This window comes from Xenia sp. Carnegie-2017, unplaced genomic scaffold (genome assembly GCF_021976095.1).
Source record: "Xenia sp. Carnegie-2017 unplaced genomic scaffold, XeniaSp_v1 HiC_scaffold_20, whole genome shotgun sequence".
Lineage (NCBI taxonomy): Eukaryota > Metazoa > Cnidaria > Anthozoa > Malacalcyonacea > Xeniidae > Xenia > Xenia sp. Carnegie-2017.
The window spans coordinates 6,158,328-6,177,776 of NW_025813483.1; the positions used below are offsets into that span (position 1 = coordinate 6,158,328).

At 36.3% G+C, this 19,449-nt stretch overlaps 2 protein-coding genes, 2 long non-coding RNA genes and 1 pseudogene across 4 annotated transcripts; 2 read left to right on the plus strand and 3 right to left on the minus strand.

Annotated features, from left to right (window-relative positions):
* Positions 1–2,812: 2,812 nt before the first annotated feature.
* Positions 2,813–4,272, minus strand: LOC124441568 (PR domain zinc finger protein 14-like). The gene is made up of 4 exons (XM_046992044.1): positions 4,079–4,272; positions 3,690–3,951; positions 3,401–3,600; positions 2,813–3,079 (listed from the first exon to the last, which is right to left on the minus strand). Exons 1-4 carry the CDS (start codon positions 4,250–4,252, stop codon positions 2,813–2,815), a joined length of 903 nt encoding a protein of 300 aa, XP_046848000.1. The 5' UTR covers positions 4,253–4,272.
* Positions 4,273–9,118: 4,846 nt separating this feature from the next.
* On the minus strand, positions 9,119–9,874 carry LOC124441569. The gene has a single exon (XM_046992045.1). The coding sequence runs from the start codon at positions 9,872–9,874 to the stop codon at positions 9,119–9,121; it is 756 nt and encodes a 251-aa protein (XP_046848001.1).
* A 257-nt stretch (positions 9,875–10,131) lies between these two features.
* Positions 10,132–11,263, plus strand: LOC124441510. Its single transcript, XR_006946985.1, has 2 exons — positions 10,132–10,251; positions 10,562–11,263. It is a non-coding gene; the product is annotated as an uncharacterized LOC124441510 (long non-coding RNA).
* A 1,800-nt stretch (positions 11,264–13,063) lies between these two features.
* Positions 13,064–15,157, minus strand: LOC124441498 (annotated as a pseudogene).
* Positions 15,158–18,329: 3,172 nt separating this feature from the next.
* On the plus strand, positions 18,330–19,342 carry LOC124441513. Its single transcript, XR_006946988.1, has 2 exons — positions 18,330–18,459; positions 18,878–19,342. It is a non-coding gene; the product is annotated as an uncharacterized LOC124441513 (long non-coding RNA).
* Positions 19,343–19,449: the final 107 nt, after the last annotated feature.

Consider the following 19,449-nt stretch of genomic DNA (forward strand, 5'->3'; position numbering starts at 1 on the left):
AAGAAAAATCTACTTAAAATTTACAACTTGCAAATGTTTTATTTCATTGGTTTTCATGACTTTATCATTGTTTTGAGAAACCTTAAGGAGCATTTTAAAAAATGATTTAATGATATTGACTCCTGGATGTATAAGCCAGAGATTGTGTCAAGAGGAATTTGTATAGGGCATGCTTTGGTTTAGATTTGATTTTGAAAGCTACTTTGAGTGTGTTGCTATTGATAAGATGGGTATGACCCTCCTACAACGTCGATAGTAAATCCATCTCTACTTGTGTTTAGATAATTAGAGACAAAGTTGGCTTGATTGCTAAAAAAAGACACTAGTATATAGTTGTCCGGTAATTGTATAGTGGTCAGTTTTTTAGTGAAAGTTTCTGTGGATTGTAGCTTGTGTTTTGATTTGCTTGTAATTGGTTGCAGTATGTCAGTCAAGTACTTTGAGAGTTCGTATGTAGGCGAACCACAGAATGATACAATTGGTCGCATGTGTATCTGTGGTTTATGAAGTTTTGGTAGTCCGTATAGTCTGGGTGGTCGTGGTACTGAACATCTAAGTTGATAGTAAATACGTTCAGATATAATGTTAGATTTTCTCATAAAGAAGATCTTGCTATTAAGTTTGCGTACTAGTGATGGTGTTGGGTCTCGTTTGAGTTGTCCGTAAGTTTGTCTGTCGTTAACAAGGGTGTCCATTTTGTCCTAGTAATTATTCCTGTCCATGACCACAGTCACACGTCCTTTGTCTGATGGTAAAATGACGATGTTGTTGTCGCGTTCGAGTGCTTGTTCTTCGTCCTTAGTCAAGTTGTTGTCACATATAGAGGACGATTGTAAAGTGGAGGCTACCCTGCTTCTGATCTCGTCTTTGGTTGTCTCTGACAAGTCTCTTTGATACGGTAGGAAAGCCTCGACACTTGATACTATCGTCTCAGTCGGGATTCGTCTAGGTGTTATGGAATGTTTTAGCCCGTAAGATAGTAGTCGTGTTTCAGTTTCGTCTAATGAGCGGGAAGAAATATTCCTCACCCAGTTATCGTCATGTTTATGTCTTGTACATGTTTTAGTGCGTTTTAAATGTTCAAGTTTTTGTTGTTGTTTGATTTGGTGTTGTGTCTCTGTCTCGTTTGCTTGTTTCTCTGCAATAGTTTGTATCGTAGAAAGTAAAGTATCACTTACTGTCGTTGGCATGAGTTCCTTCAGCTTGTTCAGTCTTTGTTCTTGTTGCTTGATGTAATTGTTGATTCGTCTATGACAGTCGTTAATCCGTGCTCGTATCAGTCGTCTGCTGGTGGATTTGACAATCTGAATAGCCTCTTGTGTGTTCAACGGGGACTTAATTTTAAAAAAGTCCTGCCGGAACGAGACCAAAATCCTTGCAGCGGTGGTTGAACCAGAGTTGTTGGCGTATGCGTCTGACTTGCAAAACGTATGTAGTCGTTACCAAGTTGTTCGCTCTGTCGTCCGAATGATCGTATTAAAGTAAATGGTTTGCACCCGGGAGTATCGTTACATGTTTGTAAATGTAGATCGTCCAGGTTGGTATTGTCCTGAGAAGGACTGTTTTTGTTGTTGTTGACTGACGTTTCGACAACTTTACTAGTATTCGCCTTTTGTTGTTGTTGACTGACGTTTCGACAACCTTAGTGGTATTCATCTTCAGAGTCAAATGAGGAGTAAACGTTAGGTTAGTCGTGTTTGTACTGGAAGTAAGTCGAGGTGAGGCAGAGCTCCAGTAGCTCCATAATGTCTTCTGTCGGTAATGGCAGTACGTCCGTGGTGTTTGTAATGAAGGTTTTTCTACAAGTAAGTGCCAGATTAAGTGGAATACTGGTGAACAGTGATTTCACATCAAAAGACACCAGTATATAGTTGTCCGATATTTGTATAGTGCTCAGTTTTTTAATGAAAGTTTCAGTGGATTGTAGCTTGTGTTTTGATTTGCTTGTAAGTGGTTGCAGTATGTCAGTCAAGTACTTTGAGAGTTCGTAAGTAGGCGAACCACAGAATGATACAATTGGTCGCATGGGTATTTGTGGTTTGTGAAGTTTTGGTAGTCCGTATTGTCTGGGTGGTCGTGGTACTGAACATCTAAGTCGATAGTAAATACGTTCAGATATAATGTTAGATTTTCTCATAGAGAAGATCTTGCCGTTAAGTTTGCCTACAAGTGATGGTGTTGGGTTTCGTTTGAATTGTTCGTACTCGCCTGAGTTGGCATCTTGTTTAATCTTAGATTATTACATAGATATTGTAAAAAAGTAAATGGTTTGAAACCGGGAGTATCGCTACATGTTTCTAAATGTATATCGTCCAGGTTGGTATAGTCCTGTTTTTGTTGTTGTTGACTGACGTTTCGACAACCTTAGACGTTTCGACGTTTTTTTTCGACGTTTTGACGTTTCGTCAACCTTCAGAGTCATTTGACGAGAAAATATTCAAATGTAACCCGCAACACAAGGCCCCCGACAAATTTAAGGCGGTAGAGATTAAAAATACTGAAATGCTTTTACCTTTCATGACAACAAAGAACAAAGATAAATGAGTTCCCTTTCCAAAACCATCACCATTCATATAGATCTTAGCACACATCTTGTAACCATATTGAGAACTGTAGAATGGTGCACTGTACAATGCTGTTTTGATACCATTAATGGCGTCCTGTCTTTTTCTATTGTAGTTATCTATTTTCCAAAGTAACGAACCATTGTAGCTGTGTATGGCTTGATTCGACCCCAGTGCACGCGAGCCACGTTGCGCTTCAAGGTCGGTCATCTTCACCGTGTTTCTAGCTAGTGATTCGTCGATTTGATCTAAGCGCTCACGATATCGTAGTAAAGTTGAGGATTTTCTCTCACTTGTCGTTCGAGAGTTGGAATTTTATCACGCATCGAAGAAACCTCTAATGACGAGTTGGCATTATTACTATCGTTATCACCACGAACCTCCAGATTCTCAATCCTCCTTTCAAGACCTGTAAGTTTACCCACTAACATAACAAATCTCTCTGAAAGATTTGCACGAACAGTAGTAACTTGGTCACCCATATTTTGAACAGCAGTGGTAAACGCAGTGGTAAACTGCATTCCATATAAAAGTTTTACCACAGTCTTCACATTTGTAAGGTTTCTCTCCCGTATGTATCCTTACGTGTTTTTTTAAGTTACCAAGCTCTGCAAATCTTTTACCACAATGTTTACATTGATAAGGTTTCTCTCCTGTATGTATGCTAAGGTGTTTATTCAAACACAATTCTGTGAAAATGTTCTACCACAATTTTCACATTGGTAAGGTTTGTCTCCAGTATGTATCCTAACATGTTTATTCAATTTAGAAAGGTGTCTAAATGTTTTACCACAATGTTTGCATTGATAAGGTTTCTCTCCTGTTTGAACCCTCACATGTCTTTGTAATCGTGGATTTTTTCCGCATTCATTTTTCATGTGAACATTTAGATAGTCCTTACTACTGTACTTTCGACCACAACGTGGACATTCCCAGGGATTCGTACAAACAAGCATTGGACATCGTTTTAAATGTTTCTCTAAATAATCGGGATAAGTATACATCCTTCCACAGTGTCTACAGCTGTGACCTCCAACTAAAAAGAAAAGTTAGAATTGCATCACAGTATAAAGAACTGAATGATCATACATAACTAAGGCACTTCGCATACGTAAACTGACTAACCTTCAAACTGATGTTTGTCATTATCTTCCTCATCAAACAACGATATTCCCAACTGTTCAGCATACTCATCTCCATACCAAACAAGCAATTCTTTATCGGCTTCAATCTCTTTATAAACTCGGTAGTAAATTTCTCCATTATATTGATATGCAATTATATTTTGTTCTTCTTTAAATCTTGCACAATTCACAAATCTCATCCAATTACCTTGAGCAAGATCCTTACCATCAATGCAATATACAACCTTTCCTCCTTGTACAATCTGTAAACACGGACAGATAAATAATTATGACAAAGTATGTATGTTTAATATCTGCATGGTGAAAGTAGAACAGGCAGAAAATATTTTAATAAAATGAAATTATTTCTTTATTGAAATATATGTTCACCTCCCACATATACGAAGGATCTCTTCCATCCTCTGCGTCTTTAAGCGAAAGTACCTCTCCTCTGTATGGTCCAAAACGAGTGTTAATTTCAACTTTTTTCTTTGTAAAAACACCCCTGCCTGCTTTGGGGATTGTAGCGGTATTTATGTAAAGATCTTTTGGAAGTGTCTTCATAGCATTTGATGTTCCCTTCCATTGATATACTTCAAAGAAATGAAATTTGTTTGAAAAAGTTCTCCATCGTTAAAACAACTGCATTGGTCACAATTTTAAAGAAAATATCAAATCACAGTAATGAACTGATATTTAAATATTCATGACTGTACACTAACAAAAGTAAAGTACTTACAAATGTTAAGATCATCATCAGGTACATCTTCCACTGTATAAATCTTTATGGATGACTTTCTTAATGATCGTCTTAAAGAAGTCTTTTTCAGAATTTTACAGTTATATTTGATAGATTTCTTTTAATAATGGATTTAGTTTTCTTGTCATTTACATCGTTGACCTTGGGTTTTGACGTTGACGAATTATAAGACTTTCTCTTTTAATTATCAATCTTGCCTTCCGCATAAATTGTCACACAATATGAGCTTTTATAGTTTATTTTAATACAGTGTTTGTGTTACCGCCGTTTATGGGCGGTGAACATAAGGGAACTAATAAGAGCCGCGGCGTTATAACGAGCATTCACAGAAAATAACTTATGCATAGATGATGTCATACAAACTTTTAAAAACTTCTAATGTCTCATGTTTCTACATATTTTATTCCTTATAAATGATGGACAATATCTAAAGGTTGTAATTATATTTCATAATGTGATATGTAGTCAAATCACTCAAATACAGTTAAAGTACATCATGTAAAAAAAATTTAATGAAGATAACAACATTGAACTAATATAATTAAAAAGTAAAGTTCCATCGTTCAAATTAAATACGTTTCATCATTGCAACCTACTTCAATCCAGAGACGAAGCAACTTGAAATTGTCGATAAAACTTTGTTTGATGTAAAAGGTTCGCAAATTTTTTAAGCTTTTAAACTTGAATTCAGACTTTTATTGCTCTTTACAATCATAAACACCAAGTGCCACTTAAATATTGAACATTTACCGTAGGTTTTGAATGTTTTGTATTACATTTCAAGTTTTGGCGGAAATACGGCGCATGCGTGGTAGGCTTTGTCTAGCAGCCTGAAATCTCCGTACCATGATCGGAGATCTCTTACATTTAAATGTCGTCTTTACACACTCTTGTACTGTGTTTTTCAACATTTATTGAGTTGAATGCTGCTAAAACGTCTTCCAAGCAAAGACTGTGTCAAGATTAGTTTGTATGCAAGAAGAACAACACAAAGTATGTCATACTTTATCATATTCAGGTGAGGTGGGGAGGTGTACTTGTTCTTGGTTTAATTTCAATGAGAGAGGATAGAGTTGAGCATTGAGTTGAGGAAACTGTCAAATTGACCGATTCGTCAAGATTTCTAAATGTACATGACTTTCCATTAAAGCTATGAATTACATATAAGCATTGATACATTAAACAATGTGTATTGGTTAACAAATGCTTGTCGTTAACAAGGGTACACCCTTGTTAACGACAGACAAACATACGAACAACTCAAACAAGATCCAACACCATCACTAGTACGCAAACTTAACAGCAAGATCTCTATGAGAAAATCTAACATTATATCTGAACGTAGTTACTATAGACTTAGGTGTTCAGTACCATGACCACCCAGACTATACGGACTACCAAAACTTCACAAACCACAAATACCCATGCGACCAATTGTATCATTCTGTGTTTCGCCTACTTACGAACTTTGACCATTTGTTGTGTCGTCGTTAAATTCAAATGGAGATTTCATTAGATTTGCATACAGACTACAAAGATGACGGTTGCAAAGGGAATTTACTTGATCTCAACATAATTTCAAATTTTGACTACAGTACACAATGACAACAGTGAACTTGTTTTTGGTTTCTCTGAAATATCATAAAAATTCATCTTCTTGACAATAAAAATTTGCATCTAGTTTTCATTGTGAAACATGCAGCTGACAAATTGCAGAAGAAACAAACGTTACAAAAATGCATTGCTGAAGTGGCAAAAAATTGAAAAGATTTCATGGAAAGAAAACATTTACTAAAGCACCTGGTAGGAGGGGTGGTTATTTTATGACAGAGTCAGGAGGGTGAATGCTTTAACAAAAGTAATTTACAGGAAGGATGGTTACTTCATAAGTTCAAGAAGGTAATACCATTCATAAATGTGTTTTGAAACATAAACATATATCATGATTATCAGCATTTATCTTATCAACAAAATGATGTGAATATTTTCATTTTAGTTATGAAATATGTCCTTTGTAATCATTGGTTCCCTGTTGTTTGTCTTTGTTCTCCAGTTCATGAATGACATGATCATTAAATGATTGGGGTTAACAGTTGCATCATAATTGGTTATTTCAAAAGTTAGCAAGGTATGAGTTAAAATGATGAATAAATTTGCATGTAGGTAATAGCATGGTTTCTTGTGCAATTTGGAAAGAAACTTGCACAAGTGAGTTTTTAACTATCAAATCAAAACAGCATGAGTCTGAATGATGAGAAGAACTTAGAAGTCCATGTTTTGCAAACTATGCAATTACTTATTATTAATATGCTTAAAAAAGTTCCTCAATTTTGTTGATTGTTAGCTTCAACAACAAACAAACAAACAACATTTGTATACCGGCCAGTATTAATCGCCGCCAGGGGGGTTGACCGGTCCATGAATTTTTCCATGCCAAACGTCTCTATCTCTCGCCATATCTCTCGTTATACCCATCGCCTTCATATCACTGTTCACAGCATCCATCCATCTCTTTCTCGGTCTACCTCGTTTGCGGACTCCATCAACATTCATATGCAACGTTCTACGAATTTCAGCACTTTCTTCCCTCCTTTCCACATGCCCAAACCACCTCAAACGCTGGCGCCTTACCCAATTCTCGATACACTCAACACCAACTCTTTCTAATCTCTTCACTTCGAATCCTATCCATCAACGTTACACCACACATCATCCTAAGCATTCTCCTTTCCGTCGACGCCAATCTTCTCAGGTCCTCTGCTTTCGGCGCCCAACACTCTGCTCCATATCCAAAACACTTCTAACACATGCCTTATACAATTCTCCTTCTGCTTCAACGAAGTCGACTTTCCGCACAACATTCCCGACAACTCTCTAAAACTCCACCACGCTGCTTGAACTCTGTTCCTCACCGCTTGCTCGCACCTCCACCATCATTTAACACATCGCCCAGATATTTAAACTCCGATACACCTTCCAAACTCACGTCACCCAGTTCAAACCGTTCAATCGCGACTCGCCCACCACTTCGACACGTCCCGCACTCAAAATCAGTTACTCTTGTCAATGCACCACGGACACCTGAACATCTTCCATGAACCCACTTACTGCATTTCCCACACATTATCGAATTCACTCCAACTCTTTTCCCACACACACCACATGGCCATTTATCACTGTCCTTCACCTCCACCTGCCTCGAGCATCTCATGCACTTCGTCTTTGCCTCATTCACTTTCAGTCCCTTGACTTCTATTGCCGTTTTCCATTCTCGGTACCATTCCATGACTTTCTGCTTCGACTCCGCCACCAAGACAATGTCATCTGCATACAACAAACACCAGCATCCTTCTTTCTTCTCACTCCTCTGTCAGTACATCCATGACACAAGCAAACAGTAACGGCGACAAGACTGAACCTTGATGAACACCAACTTTTACCTCAAAAACACCAGATCTAACACCTTCCTCCGTAACCACCGCCTCTACACCTTCATAAGTCTCCATAACTGCCCGAACCATATTCTCTGTCACACCTTTCTTACGCAGCGCGTACTCGATCACCTTTCTCGGAACTCTATCAAACGCCTTCTCCAAATCTACAAACACCATATACAATTCTCTGTCCTTCTCCAAAATTCTCCTGCAGCTGCCTCAACACAAAACACGCATCCGTCGTTCCTCTCCGGTATGAATCCATACTGCTCTTCCCCATCCGAACAACTTCCCTCAACCTTCTTTCAAACACTCTCTCTACTATCTTCAACGCATGCTCCATCAGCTTAACAGTCCTGTAATTCCCACATACCGTCGCTGCTCTTTTCCTTTGTACAGCGGGACCACTAGACTCTTTCTCCATGTACTCGGCATCTTTGAGCCCCTCAAAACCTCGTTCGCTACATTACACAACTCTCTCACGCATAGTTCATTGTCCAACATTTCGCTACCCACTTCACTCGGTCCCGTCGCCTTTCCTTTCTTCATCTTGCGCAGAGCCGCCGCCACCTCATCAACAGTCACTATTTCCCACGGCCCCAAAACTTCATCCGCTTCAACTTCTCCATTCCACTCATTCTCTACATTCATCAAACGGTCACAGTACGCCCTCCACACTTCTAACCTGTCTTCCAATAACACCTTCAACCCCCCATCTTGGTTCTGCACGCCGAGCACCAAAATATCGTTCCTCTCCTTCTTGCTCCTTCTAGCAGTTCTAAACAACGCTTTTCGTCCATTCTCCTGCATTTTACGAGCTCTTTCTGATGCCTTTCTATCGCTTTAGCCACCTTTCGCGCGAACCGGTAATCGATCCTATCTGCTTCAGTCCGCGACTTTCTCCACCTTTAAATGCCAACTTTCGCGCCAATCACTTCGCTGACTCGTTGATCCCACCACCATGCCTGTTCTTCTACTACACCGCCTTTATTTCTAAACATACCTTCTCCGCTGCCTTTAAAACACCTTTCTCCAAGCACGTCCATCGCTCCTCCACCGTCTCACCCTCAACATTCAATGTCGCAATTTCGTCACGGAAACACTGCTTCCCTTCATTCGATCGTAACTTCCATAGCTTAAGCCTGCCTTTACCCTCAACCTTTCTCCTCTTCACCTTCCTGATTCTCCAGTCCATGACCAGCAGCTTGTGCTGGATCACACATTCTTCTCCTGCAATCACTTTGCATCCTTCACGTTTTTCCTCTCTTCTTCATTCACCAGTATATAATCCACAACCGTCCTACTGTCACCAGATTCATACGTCACAAGCTTGCTTTCTTCCTTTATAAACCACGTATTCACTACCACCATCCCACAACTCGCTGCTAACTCCAATATCGCCTCGCCTTCAGCATTCATATCACCAACTCCAAAACCTCCATGCGCACAGTATCCTTTTCTTACGCTTCCCACATGACCGTTCCAATCACCAAGCATCACACATCGCCCTCTAATGTCTGCTCTCACTCTATACACGCTGTCGTAGAACTTTTCCTTCTCCTCCGCACTTCGTCCAACCTGCGGAGCATACACCACAACGAAACTCACAACTTCGGCCTCAATAACTACATCAACTCTCAGGACTCTGTCCGAAACTCTCTTCACTGCTACAACCGACTTCGCCCAATCCTCTCTTATCGCAAAGCCAACACCATTCGTGCCACTTCCGTTTCCCTTCCAAAACCACTTAAATCTCGCTCCATTATCTTCACCCTTTATGACTCTCGTACCTTCACCTTTAAACCTTACCTCCTGAAACCCACACACATCAACTTTCCTTCTCTTCAACATGTCCGCCACTTCTGCACTCCTTCCCTTCATTGTCCCAACGTTCACTGTGCCTACCCGAAGGGTGACACTTCCACCAACATTCGATCCGGAGATTCTTCGCACCCCCTGCCCACTGAAGGGCTGCCGGGGACTGGGGGCCATATCTTCTTTTTCAAAGTACATGAATTTTGTTGGAGCAAAAGTTTTACGGTAGGATGCCCTTCCTTACACCAACCCCTTTTAGTCGTCTTTTACGACACGCAGAGGATACGTTGGCGCAATTCTAAGCCGGCAACCACACGGCAATATTGTTAGCTTCAGCACAACAATATTTTGAATCAAAAGTTATTGAAATCAATTGACTTATATTTTTCAATTTGTTAGATATTTTTTTCGTTTCATCATTGCCTACATCCACACATGCACATAGCCAAAAACATGGTACTTTTGAAAGTGTTCATAATTTTGGCAATGTCATGCAAATGCTGAATTGTAGATTGGGTCAATAAAGATAAAGAAAAATCTACTTAAAATTTACAGTGAGTTATGGCAGGCACTGTTATTGCATTTTGTTACATTATTGTATATTTACAACTTGCAAATGTTTTATTTCATTGGTTTTTATGATTTTATCATTGTTTTGAGAAACCTTAAGGAGGGTTTTAAAATATGACTAAATTATATTGACTCCTGGATGTATAAGCCAGAGATTGATCCAAGAGGAATTTGTATAGGGCATGCTTTGGTTTAGATTAGATTTTGAAAGCTACTTTGAGTGTGTTGCTTCTAATAAGAGGGGTATGACCCTCCTCGAACATCGATAGTAAATCCATCTCTACGTATGTTTAGATAATGAGAGACAAAGTTGGCTTGATTGCTAAAGAAATGTGCCCAGCAAAACTTGTTTGTATCATATACAACCATCTTCTTATACAACTGTTTTTTTCTCAATTGTATAGATATTTTGATACTATGCTGTACCTATGTTAGTTGTCATTTCGAATGCCTCCTGTGGACACATACTGGCGTTTAACTGAGTGTGTGGTCTTTCCTTGTTATGTATTTACTGTGGTCTTTGATTATATATTACTGGCTGTTTGTGTTCTTGAAGAATGGGGTATACCTGTATATTTGTTAGCTTATGACTAGTTTTACTTGATTAAAACATGATCATGATTTTAACATTTGAATATTATCGTTGATCATTTCAAATTCATCGTTGATCATTTGAAATTTATCGTTGATCATTTAAAATTTATCGTTGATCATTTGAAATTTATCGTTGATCATTTGAAATTTATCGTTGATCATTTGAAATTTATCGTTGATCATTTGCAATTTCAAACATTGATTTGTAAAACAAAGAGGGAATTTATGTTTCAGTACCTGGAGCTTTGATTGTACATAATGACTTGTTGGTATTGTCCATGGCTGGTATTCTTGGGTTCTGAGAAATGTTAAAGTGTTATCACTAGTGATGCACCAATATACATATTTAGCGATATACCAATTAACAGATATTAAAATGCCGATATTGTGCCGATACCGATATTTTACGCCATTTTACGAAACTTAAGCATCATAAAGTATGCCAATTGTGCTCACCATTGGCTGTTCAATTCATAAAAAAATATAAAATTCAAAGCGGTTATTTACACTGCAGCAATCTTTCACAACACAACCCAATTGTCAATGGAAGTTGATATCATGTGGAACTAAAAAGTTTAAAATAGTATTAATTTAACAAAAATTGTTAAGGTAATATATATTTAGTATTGTTAACAGTGCTGCCACTCGTAGGGGAAATCCCCTACACTAGCGGGATTCAGTGGTTTGTAGATGGTAGGGGGAAACCTACTGGAAAATTATAAATTGTTGAGAGAAAAGAAAATCGTTTAAAAATGAGCCTAATTTTTGCCCAAAATACTCTTTTCTTCCTGTGTTCTCACCATGAATATGAGTCACGAAGTTTTAAATTTGGGCTAGAAAAATAAATTGAAGCAGAACAGTTATTTCCACAGTTATAATATACAGTTAATGAAGTTAACTTTGGGGGAAAAGGAAGACTGATCAAAATGAAACCTTGTAAGGGGTTCGTTTTATAGTCTATTAAGGAATAAAGTAATTGAGGAGCATTCTTGATGTTTCTTATGTGGCCACAACACCTGACTTGTCAATTGTCACAATGACTGTAGACAACATACAGGGCCAAATTTAATGTCCTCTTCGTGGGCGCAACAAGGCGTGAAATTGTATAGTTTTTTTGCCTATTTCAATGAATTTTATTTGCTTTCTCCCACAGACAGGAATCGTTACTGGCATTGCATCTTATTATTAATCCAAGCTTAATATATTTTTGTGGGTAGCCTGCTCACAAGCTATTCACAATGTTATACTAAAAAATGTCCAGATGTCCAGGTGCTAGGACGGCAATTCAGGAATTGACACGACTACATGACGATGATGTGTTACGGAAAATATTCGAAAGTATAAAATTAAGGAAATTTGTAAAATTTTACTGGCTATAGTTGAAATAATCATCTCAAAATATCATACAGGTATACTAAAGGTTAGTATTAATACTGAACATCAGTCATCTACAATTCAAGACCTACCGTAGGATTAAAATAGAAAGATATTGTATAAAATTCTGTTATAAAGATTCTGTATTGAAGCGAAAAAAAAAATTATTTTTTGCTAAAATTTTTGAGATTTCTTTAGGACGTCGCTACTGTTGTTATAATGGCAAGCCTACTTAGCAGGTCTATTGAGTCATTGACTGAAGCCTGTCTCTCAAACAGACGTCCGACTTGTTTCAGTCGTTTAAGTCAGTCGTCCATAGAGCGCTAGCTAATAAACTAATAAGACAGACTTTTAGTTGGTGGTAATTGGAGACAAAATTATCATTTTGTTGATAAATGATCTATAATATTTTGGTTATCATTACAAAAAAATGACCGTCGGACTTCTCTAGTGATTTCTCATGTAGTTAATTAAATATTAGTTATTTACGCTGTTCGCGTACCTATTTTTGATTTTTTAGTGGTAGCGCAGTCATCGGTAGAGTGTAATCAAAATGCAAAGGCTAACATAAAGTATCGAGACTCAATAATACTGCGGCATGTACTGCAAATTTCATTAGTTCAAAGGTGAAGGGGGCGCGAAATTTGCTTTGGCCTCCGCAGTCAAAATTGCACCACCACGCTACTGGGCGGGAAGCGAATTCTTATTATAAATATTAAAGCCCAGCAAAGTGCTTTTAAAAGAGCCATTCAATACAAAAATAATGTATAAAAAAGAAATATTTATTCATTAGCGCAACGTTTCGTCTTGACTCACAAGGCATCATCAGACAGTAGTAAATTACAAGTAGTGAGGGATTTATATAAAATAGTTATTTATATAATATTAAATTACATAGTGGGATGAAAAACGTGACCCCCAATAGCAAAGCCAGCACGTTTTTCACTGCTACTATGTAAATATTTTTGTGTTCAATCACCGGAAGACAATAAAATGAACCAATTTTGTAAAGACATCGAAATATTTGAATTGTGGGAGTAATAGATCGGGCTAATTTCGTCACTGATTACCTCCATCATAATTTCTCTAAGGATATCATTTTTTCATGATGGCAGTCCTTCACAAGATTAGAAGGGCCAAGGCCTCCTTCTTGTCAGCCTTACTCTCAATCAATCCTTTGTAAATCCCTTGCGACAGTATTAATATCATAAATGTTACTTACGAGCATAGATCTTACCGTGTTGTTTCAAGTTACTCTTCTTATTAAACATTTTACCAAAATGTTCACATTGATAAGGTTTTTCTTGTGTGTATCCTCATGTGTCTTTTAAAATTATTAGACTTATTAAATCTTTTACCACAATGTTGACATTGATAAGGTTTCTCTCCAGTATGTATCATTACGTGACTTTTTAAGCTACAAAGCTGTGTAAATGTTTTACCACAGTGTTGACATTGATAAGGTTTCTCTCCTGTATGTATCCTAAGGTGTTTATTCAAATCACAATTCTGTGAAAATGTTTTACCACAATGTTCACATTGATAAGGTTTCTCTCCTGTATGTATCCTAAGGTGTTTATTCAAATCACAATTCTGTGAAAATGTTTTACCACAATGTTCACATGTATAAGGTTTCTCTCCTGTATGTATCCTAAGGTGTTTATTCAAATCACAATTCTGTGAAAATGTTTTACCACAATGTTCACATTGATAAGGTTTCTCTCCTGTATGTATCCTAACGTGTCTATTCAAGGCACTATTGTGGGTAAATGTTTTACCACAATGTTCACATTGATAAGGTTTCTCTCCTGTATGTATCCTAAGGTGTTTATTCAAGGCACTATTGTGGGTAAATGTTTTACCACAATGTTCACATTTATAAGGTTTGTCTCCTGTATGTATCCTAAGGTGTTTATTCAAATCACAATTCTGTGAAAATGTTTTACCACAATGTTCACATTTATAAGGTTTCTCTCCTGTATGTATCCTAAGGTGTTTATTCAAATCACAATTCTGTGTAAATCTTTTACCACAATGTTCGCATTTATAAGATTTCTCTCCTGTGTGTATCATACCATGACGTTTTAAGTTACCAAGCTGTGTAAATCTTTTACCACAATTTTCACATTGGTAAGGTTTCTCTCCTGTTTGAACCCTCAAATGTCGTTTTAATCGTTGATTTTTTCCGCATTCATTTTTCATGTGAACATTTAGATAGTCTTCACTACTGTACTTTCGACCACAACGTGGACATTCCCAGGGATTCGTACAAACAAGCATTGGACATCGTTTTAAATGTTTCTCTAAATAATCGGGATAAGTATACATCCTTCCACAGTGTCTACAGCTGTGACCTCCAACTAAAAAGAAAAGTTAGAATTAGATCACAGGATAAAGAACTAAATGATCATACATAACTAAGGGCCTTGGCATACGTAAACTGACTAACCTTCAAACTGATGCTTGTCATTATCTTCCTCATCAAACAACGATATTCCCAACTGTTCAGCATACTCATCTCCATACCAAACAAGCAATTCTTTATCGGCTTCAATCTCTTTATAAACTCGGTAGTAAATTTCTCCATTATATTGATATGCAATTATATTTTGTTCTTCTTCAAATCTTGCACAATTCACAAATCTCATCCAATTACCTTGAGCAAGATCCTTACCATCAATGCAATATACAACCTTTCCTCCTTGTACAATCTGTAAACAAGGACAGATAAATAATTATGACAAAGCATATATGTTTAATATCTGCATGGTGAAAGTAGAACGGGCAGAAAATATTTTAATAAAAGAAATTATTCATTTATTTAAATATGTTCACCTCCCACATATACGCAGGATCTCTTCCATCCTCTGCGTCTTTAAGCGAAAGTACCTCTCCTCTGTATGGTCCAAAACGAGTGTTAATTTCAACTTTTTCTTTGTAAAACACCCCTGCCTGCGTTGGGGATTGTAGCGGTATTTATGTAAAGATCTTTTGGAAGTGTCTTCATAGCATTTGATGTTCCCTTCCATTGATGTACTTCAAAGAAATGAAATTTGTTCGAAAAACGTTCTCCATTGTTAAAACAACTGCATTGGTCACAATTTTAAAGCAAATATCAAATCACAGTAATGAACTGATGTTTAAAATATTCATGACTGTACACTAACAAAAGTAAAGTACTTACAAATGTTAAGATCATCATCAGGTACATCTTCGTCTGTATAAATCTTTTTGGATGACTTTCTTAATGATCGTCTTAAAGAAGTCTTTTTCAGAGTTTTACAGTTATATTTGATGGATTTTCTTTTAATGATGGATTTAGTTTTTTTATCATTTATATCGTTGACCTTGGGTTTTGACGTTGACGAATTACCGATTCTTTTAGAAGAAACCTGTAAAAACGTTTGATCGAAATTTATCCAAAAAATGTGAAAATGTTTACTTATTGCTTATCCTTTCCTTTTATCCATTTTCTAAAACATACCTGTTTATTTGCAAATTTCTTCATGACTTCAGTTTTTAATGTTGTTTTAAAAACTATAAGACAGCAATTTCATTTTTTAAAAAACTATACTTCTTACAGTCAAAAGTGAAAATTACAAAAGAAATTACCAGTGAACGACGTGTCATACGCTTGCACGAAATCTTTTTAAAGCAAATTGTTGGAGATGTAATGTTTATCTCAAAAATAGTTTTTGTTGAAAATCGCAATGAACTTGTAACTTTGTTGATTTATACTACAGCAGAGAGAAAAACATGACGATCATTTCATACGCTAAGACGAAACTGAAACACCATTACCGTTGAAGCTGTTCTATTGTGTAAAAGAGTTTTGTCAGAGACCATCAAAAATGAAATCAAGATTAGGGCAGCCTCCACCATACATTTGTCCTCTATATGTGAAAACACATTTATTTCAAGGTAACAGAGGCCGCGCAAGCTCGATAATTTTGGGGGGGGGGTGCAAATATTCATATATGCTTGTACTACTTTAGTAGTTTCTGTTGAAATCAATTGTGGGTATGGATTTAACTAAAGATTAAAACATACCAATATATAAATATTTTCTCCTTTAATTATCAATCTTGCGCGCCCCCCGCATAAATTGTCACACAATATGAGCTTTTATAGTTTTTTAGTACAGTGTTTGTATTGGCGCCGCATTTGGACGGTGAACATAAGGGAACTAATAAGTGCCGCGACGTTAAAACGAGCATTCAAAGAAAATAAGCTGGGCATAGATGATGTCATAAAAACTTTTAAAAACTTCTAATGTATCATGTTTCTACATATTTGATTTCTTATAAATGATGGAGAATATCTAAAGGTTGCAATTATATTTCATAATGTGATATGTAGTCATCTAAAGGTTGCAATTATATTTCATAATGTGATATGTAGTCATATCACTCAAATACAGTTAAAGTACATTATGTAAAAACATTTAATGAAGATAACAACATTGAACTAATATAATTAAAAAGTAAAGTTCCATCGTTCAAATTAAATACGTTTCATCATTGCTACCTACTTGAATCCAGAGACGAAGCAACTTGAAATTGTCGATAAAACTTTGTTTGATATAGAAAGTTCCCAAATGTTTCAAGCTTTTAAACTTGAATTCAGACGTTTATTGCTCTTTAAAATCATACACACCCAGTGCCAAGTAAATATTCAACGTTTACCGTAGGTTTTGAATGTTTTGTATTACATTTCAAGTTTTGGCGGAAATATGGCGCATGTGTGGTGGGCTTTGTCTAGCAACCGGAAACCCCCGTACTCTTTTACATTTCAATGTCGTCTTTTACACACTAAAGTGTTTTTCAACATTTATTGAGTTGAATGCTGCTAAAACGTCTTTCAAGCGAAGACTGTGTCATGATTAGTTAGTATGCAAGAAGAACAACACAAAGTATCTCATACTTTATCATATTCAGGTGAGGTGGGGTGTACTTGTTCTTGGTTTAATTTTATTGACAGAGAGGATAGAGTTGAGCATTGAGTTGAGGAAACTGTCGAATTGACCGATTCGTCGAGATATCTAAATGTACATGACTTTTCATTAAAGCTATGAATTACATATGAGCATTGATACATTAAACAATGTGTATTGAGTTAACAAATGCTTGTTAATAATTTGACCATTTGTTGTGTTGTCATTAAATTCAAATCGAGATTTCATTAGATTTGCATACAGACTACAATGATGACAGCTGCAAAGGGAATTTACTTGATTTCAATATAATTTCAAATTTTGACAGTGAACTTGTTTTTGGTTTCTTTGAAATATCATAAAAATTCATCTGCTTGACAGTAAAAATTTGCATCTAGTTTTCATTGTGAAACATGCAGCTGGCAAATTGCAGAAGAAACAAACATTACAAAAATGCATTTCTGAAGTGGCAAAAAAATTGAAAAGATTTCATGGAAAGAAAACATTTACTAAAGCACCTGGTAGGAGGGGTGGTTATTTTATGACAAAGTCAGGAGGGGGTGAATGCTTTAACAAAAGCAATTTAGAGGAAGGATGGTTACTTCATAAGTTCAAGAAGGTAATACTCACCTTTCATAAATGTGTTTGAAACATAAACATATATCATGATTATCAGCATTTATCTTATCAACAAAATGATGTGAATATTTTCATTTTAGTTATGAAACATGTCCTTTGTAATAATTGGTTCTCTGTTGTTTGTCTTTGTTCTCCAGTTCATGACTGACATGATCATTAAATGATTGGGGTTAGCAGTTGCATCATAATTGTTTATTTCAAAAGTTAGCAAGGTATGAGTTAAAATGATGAATAAATTTGCATGTAGGTAATAGCATGGTTTCTTGTTCAATTTGGAAAGAAACTTGCGCAAGTGAGTTTTTAACTATCAAATCAAAACAGCATGAGTCTGAAGGATGAGAAGAACTTAGAAGTCCATGTTTTGCAAACTATGCAATTACTTATTATTAATATGCTTAAAAAATTTCCTCAATTTTGTTGATTGTTAGCTTCAGCACAACAACATTTTGAATTAAAAGTAGTTGAAATCAATTGACTTATATTTTTCAATTTGTTAGATATTTTTTTCGTTTCATCATTGCCTGGTTGTACACATGCACATAGCCAAAAACATGGTACTTTTGAACGTGTTCATAATTTTGGCAATTTCATGCAAATGCTGAATTGTAGATTGGGTCACCAAAGACAAAGAAAAATCTACTTAAAATTTACAGTGAGTTATGCCAGGCACTGTTATTGCATTTTGTTACATTATTGTATATTTACAACTTGCAAATGTTTTATTTCATTGGTTTTTATGACTTTATCATTGTTTTGAGAAACCTTAAGGAACATTTTAAAAAATGACTAAATGATATTGACTCCTGGATGTATAAGCCTGAGATTGATCCAAGAGGAATTTGTATAGGGCATGCTTTGGTTTAGATTAGATTTTGAAAGCTACTTTGAGTGTGTTGCTTTAATAAGAGGGTATGACCCTCCTCCAACATCGATAGTAAATCCATCTCTACGTATGTTTAGATAATGAGAGACAAAGTTGGCTTGATTGCTAAAGAAATGTGCCTAGCAAAACTTGTTTGTATCATATACAACCATCTTCTTATACAACCGTTTTTTTCTCATTCGTATAGATATTTTGATGCTATGCTGTACCTACGTGAGTTGTCATTTCGTATGCCTCCTGTGGACACATACTGGCGTTTAACTGAGTGTGTGGTCTTTCCTTGTTATGTATTTGCTGTGGTCTTTGGTTTTATATTACTAGCGGTTTGTATTCTTGAAGAATGGAGGTATACCTGTATAATTGCTACATTCTGACTAGTTTGACTCGATTAAAACATGATCATGATTTTAACATTTGAATTTTATCGTTGATCATTTGCAATTTGAAACATTGATTTGTAAAACAGAGGGAATTTATGTTTCAGTATCTGGAGCTTTGATTGTACATAATGACTTGTTGGTATTGTCCATGGCTGGTATTCTTGGGTTCTCAGAAATGTTAAAGTGTTATCACTAGTGATGCACCAATATACATATTTAGCGATATACCAATTAACAGATATTAAAATGCCGATATTGTGCCGATACCGATATTTTACGCCATTTTACAAAACTTAAGCATCATAAAGTATGCCAATTGTGCTCACCATTGACTGTTCATTTCAGAAAAAATATAAAATTCAAAGCGGTTATTTACACT

What these genes read in the sequence shown, in the direction of transcription:
- LOC124441569 (XM_046992045.1), bottom strand. Translation starts at nt 9,874, where the DNA reads ATGGCCCCCAGTCCCCGGCAGCCCTTCAGTGGGCAGGGGGTGCGAAGA.
- LOC124441568 (XM_046992044.1), bottom strand. Translation starts at nt 4,252, where the DNA reads ATGAAGACACTTCCAAAAGATCTTTACATAAATACCGCTACAATCCCC. An exon ending in ATCCTTCGTATATGTGGGAG is followed by an intron (nt 3,952 to 4,078) that starts GTGAACATATAT and finishes CCGTGTTTACAG; the next exon opens with ATTGTACAAGGAGGAAAGGT. An exon ending in TGACAAACATCAGTTTGAAG is followed by an intron (nt 3,601 to 3,689) that starts GTTAGTCAGTTT and finishes TTTTCTTTTTAG; the next exon opens with TTGGAGGTCACAGCTGTAGA.